This window comes from Ceratotherium simum, chromosome 27 (assembly GCF_057802395.1).
Source record: "Ceratotherium simum simum isolate JZ-2026a chromosome 27, ASM5780239v1, whole genome shotgun sequence".
Taxonomy (NCBI): domain Eukaryota; kingdom Metazoa; phylum Chordata; class Mammalia; order Perissodactyla; family Rhinocerotidae; genus Ceratotherium; species Ceratotherium simum.
This window is the reverse complement of record NC_141926.1, coordinates 19,533,027-19,556,484: the sequence shown is the minus strand read 5'-3', so window position 1 is coordinate 19,556,484 and position 23,458 is coordinate 19,533,027. Positions and strand designations below refer to the sequence as shown.

Below are 23,458 nucleotides of genomic sequence, written 5' to 3'. Positions count from 1 at the left end.
TCTAGAGTTCTATATCTAGCCAAACTGTTGACCAAACGTCTGTTGCAAAACAAAGCCACTTAGGCACTCGAGAGCTCACCTCAGACACTTTTTCTTAGGATGGAACTTACTATGGACTCCAGCACAACGAGCAAGTTAATCAAGGAACAGGAAGATTTGGACTCTAGGAAAAAGTAGATCCTACCCAAGGAAGAAACAAGATCTTCAGATGAAACCTGTGTACCAAGCCCAGAAAGCAAAGTGCTCAGACTGGAATGGGAAGAAATTTTTTGGCAACACATTTTTAAAAGAGTGGTCATCAAGACTTGCCCAAGGCAAGGGGAACAGGCACTCTCAGACACTGTTGCTGGGACTGTCATTTGGCAAAACCTTTTGGAGGCTAGCATCTGGTAGCATCTGTCAGTAATTCCACTACCAGATATCTCTTCCTACAAAATTCCTACACATGAGGCAGTGTAGAGTACATAAGAGCAGGTGAGTGAAACCACCTGGGTCCGAATTCCAGCTTTGCTGCTTGCCAGCTCTATGCTCTCAGTTTCCTCGTTTACAAAATGGAAACTCCTTCTCAACAGGTTGTTGTGAGAATTAAATAATAGGCTCCATGTGAAAGGCTTAGCACAATGGCCAGTGTGTAGGAGATATTCAGTTAACTTAGTAAATACTCAGTTTATCTACCTATCTATCCAGTAAACACTTGCCATTTTGCACAAGGATGTTTACTGCACTGTTTAAAACAGCGAAAAATGGAAACAACTAGTACCATCCTATTTGTTTTTAAAAGATTACATTTGTATTTGTACATATATGTTTATACATATAGAAAAAGGACTGCAAGGAGAAAAAACATCAAAGTGTTACATCTGGGAAGGACGGGGGGGGAGGTCTGTTTCTGTGTAAAATTTTTATTGTGAACAACATAAGTTGTTTTATCCTTTAGAGAAAGGAAAAGGTAAACCTCAGTATAAATCTTAGGGAGAAAATGATAATTAATCTTTATAAGCACACCCAAACATTACATACGAAACTTTTATTTAAATTCACTATACATATTTAAATTTTAGGAAGTTACTAGGAAGATGTACTTTCCTCTGCAGGTTTGGTTTGGTCTTCAGTTACCTGTAAAAACATGAATAGCTTTACTTTTCTAATAAACACTTTCGATTTTACCCTTCACCCACCATTTAAAATCATTCCACAGTCCTTCTCTTATAATGACCCTTTGTCTTCTCCTTCAATAGTAATTAGTATAGAAAGTTAAGTACAAAGAGAAGAAAACTTACGAGGCCAAGTTCCCAATATAAATTATCAAGTAAAGGACAATAATTCCATTAAAAATATAATCTGAGGCATATATCTAGGCTTCTTGAGTTTGTCATTTTACTTTTCATCTATAAAATGAAATCATTAAGACAAGAAAAATACCAGCAGTGCTACAACAAGGTATTCTAAATCAGTCTATTTTGTTGGGAGATATAATTGTATTTTGAACATATAGCATATTACAGGTTTATTAGAAACAGCTATCTGTATGTCCATATTTCTGTTTTATGTCACTCAGAACACATCAAACAAACAGAGCTGAGCTGTATTCTTCATCACCCCAAAACCTCCCCCACCTCCTGCATTATCTATTTCAGTGAAGGGTTCTACACAGCTGCAAACTCAGCATTAGAGAATCCACAATTCTTTACCTGTATATTCAATCAACAGTCATATTAATTCTACCTAAGTAACTCTCACAGCCATTCTCAGTGCCATGCCTGAAGTTTAGGATCTCATCATCGTCTATCTCCCTAGTAGGACTGCTGGCTTCAGTGGCAGCTATCTTCCACGCTGCCCCCAGAATGAGCTTTTAAACAGGAATAGCTTACCAATGGGTCACTTGCTTGTTCAAATTCTCCAGTTACCTCCAATCACCTTCAGGAGGGGAATGCAAATTCCACATCATGGAAGACAAGCCTCTCATATTCTATTTAGGATAAACTTATTGGGACTCATCACCCACACTACAGGTGACTGTACATTCAGATTCATCTTACATTCACCATGCTCTCCACTCCTCCATACCTCTAGGCAAGCAGCTTCCTCTGAGATAACCCCCAACTCATCCCCTAGCAAATTATCTACCTGGCCCACTTTTATTAAAACCAACTTAAGAAACAACAATTCCTGGGAACATTCCTTAACCAATCTCCCAGCTTGGTTTGGGCCTTCTCTTCTGTGAGCCAGAGCCCCACATGCACATCTGAACTGTCTGCTTATAAGTCAAATGATTCCGTTAAAGTGACTTCCTTGAGGGCAGCAAGTAGGCTTTGCTCATTTTTGTACCTACAGTTCCTGGTACATAACAAACACTCAATAAGTCTGTGTTAGCTGAATCATGTATGCTTGCAAGCTTGACTAGAGTGGAAAATTAGGGTGACTAGGAAGGGTTCATGAGGCCAGATTACACAGGACCACTATCAGATAATGTAAGTAAAAGATGAACACGGACTATGAAAGAGTGAACAGGGATAGTCGTGGTCAAGAAATGGAATCATTCCTATTTGTGAAACCTAAACACTAATGACACAGAATAAACTACAAAACACAAGTACTCAAACTTGGTTTTTCAGGACATCTGCACATTTAATGTCAAGAATCGAGACAGCTTTAAAAGGTGACAAATTTTAATCTTTAAATGTTCATTAAACTTACAAAAAAATTATCATGAGACCTAATTAACACCACTACAACCACTAAGAACTATAACTATTATATAGAAATATTCTTATTTCTCTACAAGTTCTACAGTATCGTTTCCATGATATTAACAAATAAAAAACAAGAGAATTGCCAAATTACAACTTTTCTCTTGCCAAAATAGTACTGGAGTCAACAACCACAACACTTGCTTTAGCTACTGAGACAACTAATTATTTTCTTTCTTTCTCTTTCTGTTTTTTTATTGTTGTTGTTGGTTAATTTCAATGAAAATTTCATAAAAGAGTACTCATTGGCTGTCAAAAACACTTACCATTTTCCGAGATCTCTCCAATAGCTTATCCCAAATCATAAAATGTGCCTTGAAAAGAAAAGATTTACTATGAATTAAATAAAACAGTAAAGTTAAAATAAAAAGGTTTGAGTCTTTATATAGGTTTTAAAGAAAACAAATGCATAAAAAGTTAGTACTGATGAGGCTAAGTTGTTGCAAAGCAGATTAAAGTAGGAGAAAAAGGTACTTTATAGAACAGCTGCTTTGCTTAGTATTTAAGGAAAAAAGACTGACTATGCCCTTCTTCCTCTTTTGTCCTTCTTAATCATTACCATCTTACAAAGTATTCCTTCTAATGGGAAGCAAAAATCTGCCCCACTTTCTCATAGACTGCGGTTCTTTCCTTAAACAGCTAATTTCAATATGCTAGAGGTCATTCTTCAAATTATAAGCAATCATAAGAGGTTCATTAAGAAGCAACTGTGACATCTTCACACTGAAATGACAGATCTAGAAAATTTAGCAAATTACCCTAAAGAACAACTAAAAACTAACGAAGACAATAGTAAAATGATAGAACCAATTTCCTAAATCCACAATCTTATGTAGCAGAGGATGATCAGAATGCATAAATGAAAACTGTGCAAAGCGCATAATGACCATATCAATTTTATTAAGTCAGTTGAAGGTGATACTGAGGGATACGGGGGGGCCAGTGACTATTTCACACTGAATGAGCTGGTAAAACCTATAATAAAAGGTAAAGTTACTAAATATGCACATGCAAACCCTTCTGGAGAAAGAGCAGCAGGGTGTGTTTAAAGGGAAAACCATACCTGACTCAGGCAGAATGAACAGCCGGTGCAGAGACCTTACGGTGTGGCTGGCATGTAATGGGTGATGGAGAAAGTGGTATGAGATGAAGTCAGAGAGACAGGCAGGGGCCAGATAATGGAGGGCTTTGTGAGAAGAAGGGTAAAGGGTTGGGATTTGTCTACAAGAAGCCATTGGAAATTTTGAGACGGAGGAATTACATGATCTGATCTGTGTATCAAAAAGATCATTTTGGCTACTGAGTGGAGAATGTGCTGTGGGGGGCAAGAATGAAAGCAAGGAAGGGAGTGAAAGAGGGAAACAGTAGTAGAAGAGATGCTATGCAGCGGATGGATTCAGGACATGTTTTAGAGTTAAGAATTGAAAGGACTTGCTGATGGCTGGGATGGGGCATAGCTATGAGGGAAACAGAGAATCAAGGAGTACCTCAAACAGCAAGGCAGATGATGGTGCTGTTTTCTGAAATGGAGAAAGCTAAGAAAGGAAACAGGTATATTGAGAAAAATCAAACATGTAAAGGACACACATGCTAAAAATTACAAAATGCTGATGAAAGAGATGAAAGAAGATTTAAAAATAAATGAAAAGATACACTGTGTTCATAGATTGGAAGACTCAATATAGTAAAGATGTCAATTCTCCCCAAATTGATATACAGGTTTAATAAAATTCCTATCAAGAGCCAGCCCTGATGGCCTAGCGGTTAAAGTTCGGTGACCTGGGTTAGGTTCCTGGGCATGGAACCACATCACTCGTCTGTCAGTAGCCATGCTGTGGCAGGGGCTCACAATAGAAGAACCAGAAGAACTTACAACTATACACAACTATGTACTGGTGCTTTGCAGGGTTGGAGGAGAAGAAAAAAGGAGGAAGATTGGCAATAGATGTTAGCTTAGGGCAAATCCTCCCCTGCAAAAAAACAAAACAAAAATCCCAGCAAGATTTGTTGATATAGAAAAGATTACCCTAAAATTAAATGGAAAGGCAAAGGACCTAGAATAGGTAAAACAATTTTTATAAAGAATAATAACATGGGAGGAATTATTCTACCTGATTTCAAGACCTATTTACAGCTACAGTAATCAAGACTGTGTGATATTGGCAAAGGGACAGACACATAAATCAATGGACCAGAAAAGAAAACCCAGAAATAGACCCACACAAATATAACCAACTGATTTTTAATAAGGGTGCAAAAGCAATTCAAAAGAGGAAGGACAGCCTTTTCAACAATGGTACTGGAGCAATTTGACATGTATAGGCAAAAGAACAAGTAAGCCTCAACCTAAATCACACAGTTCATACAAAATTTAACTCAAAATAGACCACAAACTTACATATAAACTATTAAACTTGAAGGAAAAAGAACAAGATAAAATCTTTGGGTTCTAGAGCTAGGCAAAGAATTCTTAGAATTGACACCAAAAGCATGATCTATAAAGGGAAAAACTGATAAACTGGACTTCATCAAAATTAAAAACTGCTGATCTGCAAAAGCCTGTTAAGAGGATAAAAAGACAAGCTACAGACAGAGAGAAAATATTTGCAAACTATGTATCTAACGAAGGACTAGTATCTAGACTATAAAAAAAACTCCCAAGACTCAACAGTAAAAAAGTAAACAATCCAATCAGAATATGGACAGAAGACATGAACAGACATTTCACCAAAAAAGATACAAAGGTGGCAAATAAGAAAAGATGTTCAACACACTTGGCCAATAGGGAAACGCAAATTAAAACTACAATGAGGGCCAGCCCCGTGGCTTAGCGGTTAAGTGCGCGCGCTCCGCCACTGGCGGCCCCGGGTTCGGATCCGGGTGCGCACCGACGCACCGATTCTCCGGCCATGCTGAGGCGGCGTCCCACATACAGCAACTAGAAGGATGTGCAACTACGACATACAACTATGTACTGGGGCTTTGGGGAAAAAAAAGGAGGAATGCCAATAGATGTTAGCTCAGAGCCAGTCTTCCTCAGCAAAAAGAGGAGGATTAGCATGGATGTTAGCTCAGGGCTGATCTTCCTCACAAAAAAACAAAAAAAAACTACAATGAGAAATCACTACAAACCTATCAGAATGGCTAAAAGAAAAAACAGTGACAACAAATGCTGACAAGGATTAGAAAAACTGATTATTCACACATTGATGGTGGGAATGTAAAACAGAACTCAGTTTCATAGTTTCTTAAAAAACTAAACATGCGCTTACTATTTGATCCAGCAATTTGCACTCTTTGGCATTTATCCCAGAGAAATGAAAACACATATTCACAAAAACCTGTACACAAACATTCATAGTAGCAAAAAAACCAGAAACAACCCAAATATCCTTTAACGAGTGAATGGTTAAATGAACCATAGTACATCCACACCAAGGAACACTACTCAGCAATAAAAAGGAAGGAACTATTGATATATTAATACGTGCAACAACTTGGATGAATCTCCAGAGAATTATGCTGAGTGAAAAAAACCAATCCCAAAAGATTACATAGCATATGATCTCATTCATATGACATTCTCGAAATAACAAAATTATAGAAATGGAAAACAAATTAGTAGCTGGCAGGGGTAAGGAAGTGGGGGCAGGGCAGAGGGGAGTGGGTGTGAGTGGGTGTGGCTATAAAAGGCCAACATGAGGGAACCCTGTGAAGGGACTGTTCTGTATCTTCTGTGTCCACGTCCATACTCTGGCTGTGATACTGTACTATAATTCGAAAGATGTTACCATTGGGGAAACTGGGTAAAGGTACTTGGGATCTCTCTGTATTATTTCTTATAAGTACATGTAAATCTACAACTATCTCAAAATCAAAAGTTTAATAAAAGAAGAAAGGATTAGCAAGCGCTGGAGCAATAGGGAAAATGATAGGCTTTGGGTCATGAATAGATTATCAAAATTAGGGAGAAAAACATGCCAAGTGTAAGGCCAAAAGGCATTCCAGAAGATCTTATCAATACGCACTCCAACACTCCTCAAGGCACTCTCCCCTATACTAATTCGAAAAATTAAAAATACTATCTCAATTTGATTTAATTTTTCCAATTAATGTTTTTTTTGTGAATTATCTGTTTACATCCTGGGAAAAATTGTTTTTAATCATAAACCTGAGTTTACAAAATATTAGTGTCATGCAATTTAATGAAAATTAAAATATATATCCTTCAAATTGGTATACAATCAAGACAAATTGGTATACCCACACCCAAACTGGATGACCTGAAACTTTAAGCTTTACTTACTCTTAAGTGAACAGGTAAAGAGAGACCCTGGAATCTTCGTACAAGACTCGACTGGGTGGCTTGAAGATTGTGAACTGCTGACACTTCATACTGGACACAAATACTTGTTCTTGGAATAAGAGGACCCTCACTCACATCAATGAAGTCACCAAATCTAATTTGATTTTAAAAATAAACAAATAAAACCTCAAAATCAAATCATTTACAACAGTTTGAAAAAAAAATGTATTCATTCTGTTTTGCTGCCACGTCCCTAACCCATGTCCCTATGTAGTCCCTAAACTAGATCCCTATGTGGATCAATTCAGTCTCTAATAGCCCCTGTCATAACAATCTCAAGTGAAAAAGCTAAAACTTTGAAAATTAAAATCAAGGGAACCTTTTTCTTAATTAGCATTGATATAACTTTAAAAATTTTTAAGATCACTGAACACATCATGCTATCAAGTGGATCCAACGCCTAAAACTGATAATCTACAACCTCATAATAACTCACTGCAACAGAGTTTAGAATTCAGCATGTAGGACAGATTGTGTCCAAAGAGCAGCTTTCCAGAGGAAAAAAGCTAAGTCTGAGTCAAGAAAACATGAAGTTGAGAAAACAGACACAGGCCATGATGTCATTTTTGCATAACGCATTGTCCAACCTCTCATCCCTGCGTCAGAAAGCACATTCAGGGCCGGCCCCGTGGCTTAGCAGTTAAGTGCGCGCACTCCACTACTGGCGGCCCGCATTCGGATCCTGGGTGCGCACCGACGCACCACTTGTCTGGCCATGCTGAGGCCGCGTCCCACATACAGCAACTAGAAGGATGTGCAACTACGACATACAACAATCTACTCGGGCTTTGCGGGAAAAAAAAGGAGGAGGATTGGCAATAGATGTTAGCTCAGAGCCGGTCTTCCTCAGCAAAAAGAGGAGGATTAGCACGGATGTTAGCTCAGGGCTGATCTTCCTCACAACAAAAAAAAAAAGGAAAGCACATTCAGATATAACTTACTTATATGTAACATAAGTAGTAACTAATTAGTTAGTATTCATACTTCTGTATACATGAATTATATTCAATTCATAATAATGAATATTTTGCCCAATTTCAAAATTAACTTTTAAAAATTACATTTTTAAACACTGGTTTTCAACTCCTGAAATACAGAAATAAAAATAACAAACAGTAAAACAAGGAACAGAAACCACAACTGTTTTTAAAGATAATTTAAAGCTTCCAATTAACACCATTATCAAAACAATGAACAGAGTAACAGAAAATAAGGTAATAAGAATAAAAAATTAAGGTACAAGTTCATCTTTTTCAGTCAGACACTCCATTCAGGTAACAATAAAGCTAAGCCTTCCTATAAATTAGCACAGCAGCCAATGTTTTCATTTTTACTTACCTGTGTAGCTTGACTATTCTCTCAGGGTTCTGAGATGCCTTCTCTTCTATGAAATTTATTTTATACCTGAAAAGCAGCAAGGAAAAAAATGTTTTAATTCTAAATATACAAAAAGGTGTTTAAAGACACCGTCCCTTTCTCTTCCTCTTCAGCTGCAGTTTTTGAAAGAGGGGTTTGCACTTGCAGGCTCCCCTTCCTCACCTCCCACTCACACCTCACCTCCTTCAATCTGGCCACAGCCTCACAACTCCACCAAGCTGTTCTCACCAAAGCCACAGGTGCCTCCTCAGTGCCAACCTAATGGACACTTTTCGGTCCTTATTTCCACTGCTCACCTCCACTTCTCCAAGTGCTCTTTTCCACCGGCTTCCGTGGCATTCTCTACCGCATGTTATTTTAACTCTCTGGTCACTATTCTCTTTCTCCTCTCTTCGAGAGCTCTGTCCTAGACTCTCTTTCACTGTAAGCATCCTCCTTGGGCTAGCTCCTTGATTTGCACAGCTTTAATTACCACTTACGTGTCTATATCTTCCACATCTCTGCTTCTAATCCCCATACCTCTTCTGAGCCCCAAACTGTATATCCAAGAACCTTCTGCACATCCACTAGGGTGTTCCTGAAGCAACACACACTCCCAAATTCTCAAACTGAACAAAAACTTACTCCCTCTTTTCCCACCAAATTTGTTCTTATTTCTGAATTTCCTTCCTTAATGAATGACACCATCAACCACCTACATGTCCAAGCAAAAAACTTCACAGATTTCCTTGATTCCTGCTTTCCCACCACACTCTCTCCATCTAATTCATCACCAAGTCATGTCAATTCTACAGCCTAAATGTCTCTCAAATCTACCCAATTCTGTTAGTATCGCTAATACACAGATGAAACTGCACAGCCCAGGTTCAAATCATGACTTTACCACATACTAGTATGAGCCTTGTCTATTTACTCCAGAGTGCTAAACAAATATTACCTGTATGTGGGGCAAGACTGGGGAGCATTCGTTTATGCAAAAACATCCACTTACTGCCACACCCCTTCTCCAGAGGCCCCCATGCATCACTGAGGGAGCCGATTCACTTGAATACTTGTCCCTCTTGACCCAGCTCTAAGAGATGCTCCTGTCCCCTGGGAGCCAAAGACACTGAAAGCTCCGCCTGCAGCAGAAAGGCCAATCACTGTGCCACCTTCAACCATCCAAAAACTCTGGACCCTCACACTTTCCCCCAAACCATCCCCTACCTTCCTCCACATATTCAACTAAGTTACCAAAGTCCTACAAGCCTCTACTAGACTTTGACATTTGAGTGGGGAAAGGGAAATCTCAGTGTATGTGGAATGAAAGTCTGGAGTATGCTGTCCAGTATGGCAGCTATGGAGCACTTAAATATAATTAGTCCTAACTGAAATGTGCCTTAAGTGTAAAATACACACAGATTCTGAAGACTTAGTATGAAAAAGAGAATGTAAAATATCATTACTTTTTTTAAAATAGATCACGTGTTGAAGTAACATTTTAGATATACTGTTTAAACAAAATGTATTATTAAAATTAACTTGGGGCTGGCCGGTGGCAGAGTGGTAAAGTTCGCGTGCTCTGCGTCAGTGGCCTGGGGTTCACAGGTTCAGATCCTGGGCGCAGACCTACACACCACTTATCAAGCCATGCTGTGGCAGGCGTCCTACATACAAAGTAGAGGAAGATGAGCACAGATGTTAGCCCAGAGCCAATCTTCCTCAGCAAAAAGAGGAGGATTGGCAACAGATGTTAGCTCAGGGCTCATCTTCCTCACACACACACAAAAAAATTGACCTTTTCTTTTGACTTTTTTTTAATGTAGCTACTAGAAAATTTAGCTATACTATAGCTCATATTATATTTCTACTCAACAGCACGACCCTAGAATTTTGGCATGGGAGGTGACTTGATATGTTCTGATAATCCAAGAAATTTTCTTATAGAATCAATGGTGGTCTGATTCTATAGAACTACTTGTACTCTAGTTCAGTTAAAATAGTATTTTCCTACCACTTTCTAAGTATACTGGTCCCAGGATATACTAAATATTATAAACTATCCCCATGAGAATTTGTGCCTCAATTTATAAATACCTAAAGAAATCCCAATCTATAATCTTTAACAACTTGCAGTTGCATATTTTGGCTTCAGAATCTACTATCTATGTTACGGTTTTTTTTTGGCAATGCAGATTTCCCTTTCTAATTAGCTCTAATTTCAATTACATTAATATTAAACTTTAGTTTATGTTCTTACAATTTGTAAAATAAGGTAAATTGGAAGTTTTCTGAGTGACAAAGGGAACTGAGAAGCCAGGCAGAATTTAAAATGTTGGCAAAGGAAATCCATCAAATGGATAATTCTCGTGTAGAAGACTAAGACTTGGCTGTGTAAACGTTCTACTTAGCTGTTAGCTCCCTCCCAACCTCTGGCATTTTCTCTCTTACCCTTTTTATTTAAAGAGGGGAAGGACTGAAAGGAAAGGCTGCCAAATGCACAAAATAATAGTTTCTTAATATATCCTATCATTTCACAGTGGAAGGAAAAAGGAAAAACACACCGCTATGTTGATATAAAGAGAAGGACTGGCCAAAGACTCAGAGAAGTAAAATAAAGTGAGAAAATTATCATGGGGGGTGCTTTTTGTCAGTGAAATAAATAATGAGATTAACAAAAGTAAATAGGCTGGTGCAGAAAAAGAGATCTTAGAGCTAAAAGTAAAACGGTGTCCTATATACAAATATGTATAAAAATTCCTAGGAGTTGAATTTTTTTCATTACATACAACTTTGGGAAGTTTAATCTTGCTTTAAAAAAGGCTGACACTTACTTGTTGTGTTGAAATATTTCTAATGCCACTTTTGCTTCAACTTCCAGAGTTTCAAATGGAAGATCTTTATAAATTAAAGCACGAGCATCTTTTGTGAAGGAACGCAGGTTCTCCTTAAAAATGGAAGTATTAACCTTTTGTTACAATTTACTTAAAAGCATTTCTCTATAAGGCAGATAAGATAAAACTGTATGCTTAATATTATAAATCCAACTAAGACAAAAAGCAAGAGCAAATTTGTTAGCAAAGCAAGTTATTAATTTACAACAATTAAATATTTGGACCATAAAATGTAGGATTAGCAATTTCTCCCAACTCCATAAAATATAAATCTTGTAATTTACTTGTAATTAAGATAGCCTGTATTAATAATAATTATTAAAGATAATCCTACAAAGGAATTTTAATAAACATTTCATTCAAATTATACAACTTTATGTTTATTAAAATGATGATGCAACAAGTAGAAACACTACTAAATAAATAGTAAAATACAAAAATTTGTTTACACTTTGAGTATAATTAAGCTTTTCAAATGCAAGGGGAAAAAATTACTGTTTATGTGATTCAGAAAGTTTCACTAGGAAATATAATGTCATTATTGGTCCTGTCCAAAATATAGCATAGATCTAATATTATAACTTTGTATTTAATGAAAATGTCAATTTTACACAATGAAAAGAATTAATAATACACATTAACAATGTTTATGAGATTTTTAATAAAAACTATAATTGAGTTTTCAAACTACAAATCATTACTAATACAGAAAAGATTAAGCACTATCACACAAACAATTTTGTAATAAAATTCTTTCCATAAACATCCTATTAGACTGTTTTGTATTAAATGGCACTTCTCCTCTTTCTTTCTTTTTTTTTTTTTTTTTGGTGAGGAAGATTGGCCCTGAGCTAACATCTGTTGCCAATCCTCCTTGTTTTGCTGTGGAAGATTGGTCCTGGGCTAACATCCGTGCCCATCTTCCTCTACTTTATACGTAGGATGCCGCCACAGCATGGCTTGATAAGCAGGATCCGAACCTGCAAACCCCAGGCCACCGAAGTGGAGTGTGTGAACTTAACCACTATGCCACCGGGCTGGCCCTCACATTTCTCCATTCTTAAAGGGATAATTTACTGTATAACAAATCCACACTCATGCTTTAACATAGCTGTTACCTGAATGTGACTCTCCCCTACTTTCTCTAAGTTGTCCACCCAACCCCATGGTGCCTTCAATTAGCTAGGACATTTCTTTTTTAAAGTTTCATCTTTAAAAAAAACAAAAAGAGGCAGCAAGTTTCATAGATAATGAGAGCTGAATCCTGATCTCATTAGTTTTTACTTAACTCCCCCAATCAGATAAGAATCTCTTCTTAAATGTGGGGACATACTTGAAAAAGAAGAAATTACCTGGACACGAGTCCAGAGATCATGAAGAACAGTTCTGATCCCTTCCCTGGTCCCCCTCCTCATCTCTCTCTCCACCTCTCTTCCCTCTCACACCTTCTCTCTCTCTTCCTTCCTGTTTCCCTCCTCTCTCCCTCTTGATATTAAGCAATATGGGCAGGATTATATAAGAAATAACTTCCCAAGCCAGAATTTAAACCAGGATCTCCCTGACTCAAAAATCTTTGCTTCTTTATTTTACTAAACCTAAGATGTACCACCACTAGCAAAGCCCTAGTGGTCTAGTGGTTAAGATTCGGTGCTCTCACTCTGCAACCTGGGTTAGTTTCCTGGTCAGGGAACCACACTACCCATCTGTCGGTTGTCATAGTGTGGTGGCTGCATGTTGCTATGACGCTAAAAGCTATGCCACCAGTATTTCAAATGCCAGCAGGGTCACCCATGGTGGACAGGTTTCAGTGAAGTTTTCAGACAGACTAGGAAGAAGGACTTGGCCACCTACTTCCGAAAAAATTCGCCATGAAACCCTGTGAATAGCAGCAGAGAACTGTCTGATATAGCAGGGAAAGGTGAGAGGATGGCACAAAAAAGACCAGGCAGGGTTTCACTGCACTGTACACAAGTTCGCTACGGGTCGGAATCAACTCGATGGCACTAACAACAAAAGATGTACCACTAAGGAAAGAACCCTACCAATTATAATCATAAGATGCTATCTACTGTAAAACATTTGTTTTCAGATATTAAAATGTGAAAAAATGTACAGGGTGGAATTGATTAAATGGTATGCTACACCACCTCCCCATTCTGATCTCCAGACCGCCAGTCTGTAGGACACACAGTTTTGCTTAATTAAGAATTAGGCATTTGCCTATTCTCCCCAATCATAGCTAAGTCTCTAGGCCTGACTTTGGAAAGCTGTCAGCACCCCTACCTAGAGAGCACCTGATCTAGATCGTCCCTGTAAGCGAGGCCCCTGTTGCTACTCAAGCCCCAGACCAACAAGGAGCCCCTCATTATGAAGGCTGACCATTCACAAAGAGTCCAGTCTGTTGCTCTCTAGTGTGGTGCTATCTGGGTTAGCTTTGTCCAAGTCTGATTCTTTAATTCACAACTCCCCTCCCCTCCACCCCACCCCGCCCCCGCTCCCGCTCCCAATGTAACTCTTGTACACAGGGAGATGTCACAGTACGCAACAGGCTGAAATGGTTTAGGGCAGTGGTTTTCACATTGTCCTCTGGGGATGCAAGGAGGTAAGGCTCCAGGGTCCCCCCACCACATCAACCGAGACAGGTAAGCTTCTGCATGCCATATTCTGGGCATCTTGAAAAGCACTATCTTAAGGAAGAGAAGGAACAGTACAAGGAAGAAAGTGCTTCAAGAAAAGGTCAAGCAGGACATAAAGCTTCCACACAATTGACCACACTGTTGTAATTACCCGCACTCATGTGCCTCGGTCTTACATACGCTGAAAAAGCGACAACAAAGACAGACAGACGGACAGACAGACAGAGATATTTTCTTTTAAATATCCTCAACATGCAGCGCCATTCAACAATACTAACAGGAATCATTCTAACAAAGAAAGACACAGACTCTAAAATTAATACTCCAAAGAGCATACTTACTTTTGTTGGCACCCACTCATCAAGTCTCTTATCCAAAACTACATCATAGCAGAAGGCTCCAGCTATTACTGTAAATCCAATCAAAATAAAAGCCAAGTCAAATCTGTTAGGGTAGAAAGTTACTAATTTGCAACAACTGAAAATTTTGACAATAAAATGAAGGGTTAGCAATCTGTCCTAACCCCACAAATTACGAAACTGTTGCCATTATCCCAGCTGCTTGCCAGAGCTCCACCAACTTTCCCTCATCCAAAAAATTAACTCACTTTTTGTTAACCCAAAATCACCAGGATTTCTGAAATGTCAAAATTTCTTCAGGAATATTACCACTATAGAAATTTCAAATAGTTACTAGATATAAAAATTCCAAAAGAACAAGATACTTAATAAGGAGATGAATGACTAAATGGATATGAAATGTTGAATTTCTTTTTTAATATCTCCTACATATCCTTATTTTTGTTGTTTTGTTCTTCTTAGAATCATTTATTAAGCTTTACAAATATTTTTGGTGTATATACTTCCACCTTTTTTTAAAAAAATATGTGATCCCACTACACATACTGTTGCAAAATCCTAGTTTTAGCAAAATTACAAAAAGTATGAACTCTTCTATCGCCCCAAAATGGTGTCCCTTCCAGAGTCACGGTCATTTATGGTGAAATGGTACCACCTAAGTATAGCTTTCTCCAGAAGTCTATTTATACTCCCATCTCCTCCTCCACACACTCAATTTAGAAATAAACGCTTAAAGTGGTAAGAAATAAACACTGAGACAATGTAATTACTTGAAACTCACATTCAAGAGAAACATTCTCCTCTAATTCTATTAAGTATTGACCTCCAATAGTTAAATAGGATGGATTTTGTTACCTATAATAAATGGAACGTTATGTATGACAGTAACAGAATGGATCCTGTTACCCATAATAAATGAAATATATGTATGATGGTACTTGATATTAGATTAGAAATGAACTCTATACAACACCAAAAACAGGTACCAAAATATTCAAGGATTACAAAAGGTATCTATGTATATTTAAAAAGTGTGTGTGTGTGTGTATATATACATATATTTATATGTATACATTACCAGGAATTTCTGGAGCTCTGACCAAACTGACCACATATTCATCTTTGAATGCCCTCTCTATCACACAGCCCATCATCATGGCACAAGAACGCCAATAAGCCTAGAAAAATAAAATGCACACAAACATAATACACACTAAGATTCACTAAAGTTTCTTCAACATTAAAATTTAGGTTGACTTTTGACTCAGGAAATATTTCTCAAATATGTGTCCATCCTCAGCATGTAGCAACAGATACCACCAGGCCATGAAACTCCCTCTACCAAGCAAAAGCCATGAAAGAATGAAGTACCAACTTCGTGTTGTTAGCCAAGTTTCTGTGCACGGCATCAGACACTATAATGTTTATGAACCAAGAGACAGTTTTACTATCTGGTAGTAATTTTATTTTTATTTATTTTTGTGTGTGTGTGTGTGTGTGTGTGTGTGAGGAAAATCAGCCCTGAGCTAACATCCATGCCAATCTTCCTCTTTTTTTGCTGAGGAAGACTGGCCCTGGGCTAACATCTGTGCCCATCTTCCTCCACTTGATATGGGACACCGCCACAGCATGGCCTGACAACGGGTGCGTCGGTGCGCACCCGGGATCCAAACCTGGGCCGCCAGCAGCGGAGCGTGCACTTAACCGCTACACCACGGGGCCGGCCCCTCGTAACTTTATTTTTAACCAGGACAAAGTTAACTTGTTAACAAACTTATGCTAAAGTAAAATAAACATATTAATTTATACCTGTTTATGCCAGATATAAATATGGATGGAAAACTTAACTTTCAAGATTTATGAGGCCTATCCCGTACCTAACATCACACACATCACTCAAGTTACTCATATTCATAGCAACGCAACTTCACTAACTGGGCTTTCCATTTATTGGCACGTTTTTCACCAGGCACCTGCCTACCGTGAGTATCCATGCAACGACCTTACCAGAGTCATAAAGAGAAACACGCATCCTGCACCACACCTGCCCATCTTATGCCCTGTCCTGGCCCTACTATAACTGGGCACTTGACGTGCGTGAGCTCTTCTCCACACCTCAGGACTACAAGAATGGACCCACTTGGTTGTGTGTGGCAGAGACTGCTCCAGAATGTATTCTACAAAACCACATAACACACACTAAAAATAAGAACAAACCAGACTTTGAAGGCGAGTAGCAAAATGTACTTCCTCATCTATCCTACTTAAATGTGTTTAGTGTCTACTGAACTCCAGAGTCAGAATGCCTAGGTTCAAATCCAGGCTCCACCTCTTCCTAAACTAACTGGTTCAGTCAAGCTACTCAATCGCTCTTTGCTTCAGTTTATTTATCTGGAAAATGGGGATAACAGCCCCTATTTTATGGGATTTTTATGAGGATTAACTGAGTTAATACCTGCAAATCACCAGAGACAGTGCCTAGATACATAATAAATATTCAATGGTAGCTATTACTGTATCACGTCTATCATTTTCTTGCTTATTTCACTTCAACAAATATTTATTAAACACCTACTATATGTAAGTCAAGGACTAGGTTCAATAAGGGACACGATCCCTGTCTTCTCAGAGCCAAGAATCCAATGCATTCAACAGTGCATATTACAAGACAAAACAAAATATTATATCTAGAGACACTAGCCAAGTGTTGTGAGGCCCTAAAGAAAACAGGGATCCATTCTGACCAGACGAAAATGAGAAGGTTCCACAGAGCAGATGGCGTCTTAATTGAAGTACGGAAGATAAACAGGATTTTAATAGGGAGGAAAGAAAATGCTCAGAGTTGAAGGAAGAGCATCAGCAAAAGCAAGGAGGATAACACAGCATAAACCATTAGTGACCAAGTCCTCTAGTGTGGCCGGAGCCAAGAGGAAGTGGAAAGACGCAGTGGAACGTGAAGCTCGAAAGGCAGCCCGGCGTCAGATCACCCAGGGCCTGGAAGGTTATGTGGACAGTTTATCAGGTAGGCAAGCTCTTGAGGGGTGACATGATCCTTAGCCATGTCACTCAATAAAACTCCTATAGGACTAGCAAGGAAGACTTCAGTATGTTACAAAAGGGGGGAGGGGAGGAAGAGTTAAAAGGTTATTGAAATAATCCAGAGACGATGGACAAAGGCTGAATTCCACCAGAAGCAGTACGAATGAAATCACCCACAATATAGAGGATGATCAATAAATATAAGTTGAACAAAGATATAAATGTAAAGACGTATCATGTAACTTTCTCAAAATACAGAGAAACGGACGCCACTGGTATTTTTTGAACTGTGAAAATGCCTAACCTAACAAGTAAAACACAGACTATCTAGTACAGTACAACAAGTGACCTTGGCCATATTAGCACATTTCACAGTCCATAGAAAACAGACTTTAATAAAAAGGAGAAGAAAAAAAAAACTGGGACGGGGGGAGGAGAAGGTAGAGACAGAAATACCTTATTCACTTCTCCTGGATCACGATCTTTGAAAGTAAGAAATTTAATCTCACAGGACTTGGTCAAAGGCTTATACATGTCCCAAGGCTGTCCGTCCACAAGAGCCAGGATGGACTTCCTGCAGTACCACTCACTCAAATCTAGGAATTTAAAATAGATTGAAGGTCTAAATCTAACAAAACTCAAAGTGAAAAGTTACATTTTTAAGTGATATGTTAAGAAATAAAACAATAGAAAGACAAGATTCTGCAAGTGCTTTTTTGGGAAAAAAAGTATTACACATTACCTCTGTAATCAATAAAAAAATAATACCCCACACACCCAATGTATTGTTGATTATTAACCAAATTACCCAAACCATTTACAAAAATCATTAAGGCTAAGTCTACTTTGAAATTAGTCCATTACTAAGTAATAAAACAATTTCCAAGAGCTACACTTAAATATTCAGAGAGCAGCAGCATAGATATATTTGGGTATATACACACACAACTTAGAAGAAAAGGGAAAATATATAAACAGACATCCACAGTAAATCTGTTCTAGATGGGTTTGAAGTCTTCCTCCCAAACCATCTCTTGCTTCCCTTACGTGGACTCTTCAAGTTAAGTACTGCAGTCACCAGTTTTTAATTATTAGTACGAAGTTACATAAAAGCCAGTCAGCTCTGGTCTGTTCTATGACCCCAGAATGCAATTCCAACCCTGATTAGCTGTTTTTCAAGTACACAGCTACTCACGGACATGGTCAAACTACAGGGTCTAAATTATCAGCCACTACAGAAGTTCCAGAAAGGCAGGGATCAGGTCTATTTTTGCTCACTCATCAGCATATCCAGAGCCGAGTACCAAGCCTGAAATACAGCAGATACTCAATAAAAGTTGACTGCATGACTGAAGGTATGAATGATGAGCGAGTCTCAGGTCGGTGTCATGCTGGGGGTGGTTCAGAAGCTTCATCTCTACCCGTGACGTGTATAAGGCTCCTTAAGGGCCTGAGCTTTGTCTTATCCTTCTCTGTAATCCTAACATCTATCATATAGCAGAGGGTCAATAAATGCTCACTGAACAAATAAATAAATAATGATTTTAAGTACTAATTCAAGTACCACAGTAAAGGAAGATTGAGAGTGTACACTCTACAGGCCCACTTAAGCTGATGACCAAAGTTGTTAATTACTTAAACGGAATCATTACTCAGTTTTCCAAAAGTTTACACAGTGCCGCTAGTTATATATATGAATGAGCACTCGGGTATATATATCTATTGGGGGGGCTTCCTAAATTTAAATATTACCAGTTCTATCAAAGCTACTGTAAAAGCACTTTGATCAAAAATAATATAGAGAGGCCCTGTTCCCTTAATTTCCACACCAAATCACACGCAGGGCACAGTTACCTCCCTTAAGATATGAACAAAACAAATATTTTTACCCCCCAAATCACATTCACCCTATTGCACATGTCCACTCACACATTCACCACAAGTACACGTAAATGCAAACAAAAACACAACACACACACAGAGACGCAAGTGGCAAGCAGATAAACGATTCAAGTTAGGCTATAAAGAGCTAGAAAGGAAAGGAGGTCCAAGGAAGCTTGGCATCTGAGGCCAGGGCAGTCCCTTTATCCCAAAATCCTTTACATCCTGCATGGTGACTGCTCCCATTGCACCGGAGTGCTGCCTAAAAGGGGCAAGTGCACTGGTGACAATGCTTGCAGGTCTGCCTTCTTCTACCAGAAACAATTAGAGCACCCTAACTTAGCCAGATTCAGGCAGGTCCCAGGACAACCTGAGCACTACAGAGCCAACCCTGCAAGACCCACAGTACCTTCAAGGGCTAAAGCGACAGTGAACAGACAGTAAGATGCCAGATACAGGAGAACTTCTGGGACGTTCAGGAAGCAATTACAGCATCCTGTCTCCTCTGCACCACTTCTTCTGCACAGCTCACATCAAACAGTCAAACTCCAGCCTGATTGTTACTTACGCATGGCACAGCTATAAGGAGTTGAAACGTTTTTATTCATCACAAAGATAGCACCAGGGTCGGTTTTCCCGACGTGTTTAACTTCAATCTTCTCAGTTCGGGGAGTTAATGATAACTGCCTGTTTTTCTCTGTATTAAAGAGATCATTCTGCATTGCTATCAGTTCGGTCGGCGACAGCTGAGAAGCTGGCGATGTTGCTATGAATCCTGTGTAGAAGTTATAATAAATAATATAATAAATAAATACATTTCTATATATAGTAATGTAAATAAATAAATAAGACTGACAAAATGAATAAAAATACTGCCGACCACCCTGTTCCACTCCCACATCTCCATCCCCCCACAAAGAAAGAAGAGGAGGCAAAAGAACTTCAATCGGCAACAGAAGAAAACTGCGGCGAGCCCAGATCCCGTGTCTTGTCTTGAACTTTGCTCTTTCCCCATCAGATCACCATTTCCCACCAATTTCCTCTGTCACGTTGCAATCTGTGCTTTACAACGAGGGGCAAAAAGCAACCAGGAAGAGGAGTCAAAACTAGAAGAGTCACGGGGAAGGCGAGCAAAGCTGTGGCTGTGAGATGTCTTGGGGAGGACCAGGCAGCTCCAGGAGCCTGGAGGTCCCGGGTCAAGACTGTCGCCATCCGGGGCGACAAATGCAGCTTATTTCAAACCCCAAATCAGCGGACTGGGCGAGTACAGGGATCCCAATGGGAAGAGGAGAACACGCCTGCACCGGGACGGGGGCTCCTCCCGCGGCCCGCCGCGACCCCCCGCGCCCCCAGATCGGGAGCCCAGGCCGGGAAGGGGCGGCCGCCCCGGGGGACTGGGGGCCTTCCTCCCAGCACCCGCCTCAGGCCCCCTCTGGACAGACACCATCCTCCAAGCCTCGCTCCCCGTCCCCACGGCCACTGAAACTCACTCCAGCCGACCCCGCCGCCGCGGGGGGCGGCCCGCCAGAGCCGCAGCCCCCAGGCCCCCGTGGCCATTGCCTCCTTCGCGGCCGTAGGAACCGCGGCGCGCAGGTCCTTCTCCGTCTTCCTTCCCGGAAACTGAGCGCGCACGCTGGGTTCCGGAGGACAGTTCCGTTCCGGACCCGGCGCTCGGGCTGCGCGCCGCCACTAGGGGGCGCGTTCGCGCCTCGCTGAGGGTCAGTCGCCGGAGGCGCGGCGTCCCCGAGCAGCCGCGCTGCCAGGGACGCGGAGGGTGACCCAGAGGGGCTGGGCGCCCGGGCGGCGGCGATGCCACCTCGCGGGCTCTGCAGGGAACAAGCGTCTTCTTTGGAGGGGCGGAGTGCGACACACGCCAGCCGCCTCCGCGGGTTCGAGTCCAGCCGGCGGGGCGAAGCTCTTGCTTCCCCCAAAGAGCATCTCTGGGGAGAAAAACTGGGAGAAGACGACGGCTTCTGTTTACTCCTGCTTTCGTGGTCACCACTCTGACGACATATTCTGGGTCGTGGCTTCAGTCTTGGTTTTGCAAGGGTGGGTTCTTAGGTCGGCTGGAGGGGGTCTGCGCCCGGGTTCTCCGTTTAATTGGCTCTATTAATGTGGACCTGGAAACACATCCTGTTGACCTTGGAGGGAACTTTGTGATCCGTAGAGCTCTTTACCAATTATCCAGATTCCTTTATATAGTAGAGAGAGCCTATTAAAAGGCATCCTGGGGCTGAATTTTTGTCTCTTGTTCGCTGATGGATGTTAAGGGCCCAGAACAGTTCATGGCACACAGTAGGCGCTAAATAGGTATTTGTTGAATGAATGAATGTCCTTGCAAAAAATTCCAGAGTGGTGTCTAATTCCTTTGTCGCACGAGAATATTATTGCTATTGAAGTAAGCATTCCATAGGTGAAGCATGGAAATGCTTTTATTCAAAGTCGTTTAATGCTGTGGCTTTACTTAGGTCGTGTAAATTTACAAAGTCACCCCCTGCCTTTCCCCCTCTGCTCTTTGACTTGCAATCGGAATACCACCAGGTGGAAGTACCCGCTAAGGAACAAGTGCTAAGATAAGACTACTGTCTCCTTGTCCCAAATTTTACTTTCACAACTGCACAGGAAAAGTGTAATTATCTTCACTTTTAAAATAAGAAATGTAAGTCGCCTGGCTTGGATTTAAACCCAGTCTACATTTTACTACGCCACCTCACATTTAAGATCCTAATTCAAACTACGAAATATACATACATATATATGTGTGATGTGTATGTATGGTGTGTATATATATCTTTTGCTTCCTCCTTAAATTAGCATGCAATTATTCCCTTGAAAGCTCTTTGTTTCACCAGTCTTTTAGAGTCTGTCCCCATTTAACCCCATCTAGTTGCCTTCAGAACATTTTAGAGCAATATTTAAACAAAACCTCAGAACATAAATTTAAGGGTGTTTAATCATAAATCACATTGGGAGCAGTAATTGAAAGTCGCAAGTATCACAGAAATTAACTTGGTTGGAAGGATGTTAGTAATGATAATGTCCAAGCAATATTGGACATATGCCAGTCATATTGAACATATGCCAATCAATCAGGCTTATTAATTCTCACAATCTACTTGTGCAATAGGCATAATCATCATTTTCCAGGAGAGGAAATTCAGGTTTGAAGAGCTTGAGAGACCTACGCAAGGTAGCTGTTTGGCCAAGAATTCTCCAAAATAATTCCCTACTCTAAATCTCCTTTCTTGCCTCCTTCTTTATCAACCTTCTTTCCAAATCTTAGTCTCACACTGTTTCAATCTCTCTCCCAAATAAAAGGAATCAGGTCTGCGGCGGTAAATGTCTAAGGTGAGCCTGGAACATATTATTGTGCCAGAAAGCAAGAAAATTATAGACAGACAGAAACGTGTTAAAAGACACAGGATCCAGCTTGAAGGGGGCTCCCGTTGTACAAATTTAGGACAGTTTAAATAACCAAAAGACTAATGACAAGGGATTATAACATTATATATGTTAAAAATCCGTGAGTCGATAGTGGTACTCAAATGAAAATGAAGAGTGGAGAGGAAGTTTTCTTTACAAAAGAATGCCAAATAATACATACAGTAGAAATAATAGACAGGGGGAAATCACCATTCTGCAACTACCAATGTAATAATTGATTCTGGAAGGGATCATCTATAAATGCCAAAACCAATGGTGAAAGTTTGTTGGGGATCAAGATATTCACGTAGTACCTAAGTAACACCCCACAAATTACTGCCAAAACACAAAGGGATAAAGGAAACCTCTCAATGGGAAAATCTGGTGGATACACCTAACACAGTGATCAAACTTACCATCACCCAATATGGGACAATCTGACTTTATTTGTGCCTCCTGGTTGTAATAGAAATAACATCACCCGTGTAGTATTCCTACCATAAATGCTTAACCCGAATCTAAAGAATTATGAGGAAGAGAAATCAGATGTATCCAGAAAATGATACATTCGGCACAACAACTGGCCTGAACTCTTCTAATATAGCAGTTTCATGAAAGACGGACCAAAAAAAGATTAGGGAACTGTTCTAAATTAAAGGCGACTAAAGAGACATACAACTAACAGCTGTGTGTGGTTCTCGGCTCTTGGATGAGGAAGAAAAAAAAAATTTACAAAGGATATTATTATGACAGA

General features: G+C 39.8%; 1 protein-coding gene across 1 annotated transcript; it reads right to left on the bottom strand.

Annotated features, from left to right (window-relative positions):
• Positions 1-1,012: 1,012 nt before the first annotated feature.
• On the bottom strand, positions 1,013-20,889 carry MRPL39 (mitochondrial ribosomal protein L39). The gene is made up of 10 exons (XM_004429504.3): positions 20,772-20,889; positions 19,850-20,056; positions 17,857-17,996; positions 15,440-15,539; positions 14,344-14,411; positions 11,307-11,419; positions 8,455-8,520; positions 7,057-7,210; positions 3,017-3,064; positions 1,013-1,116 (listed from the first exon to the last, which is right to left on the bottom strand). The coding sequence occupies exons 1-10, from the start codon at positions 20,836-20,838 to the stop codon at positions 1,069-1,071; spliced, it is 1,011 nt and encodes a 336-aa protein (XP_004429561.2). The 5' UTR covers positions 20,839-20,889; the 3' UTR covers positions 1,013-1,068.
• Between the last annotated feature and the right edge of the window lie 2,569 nt (positions 20,890-23,458).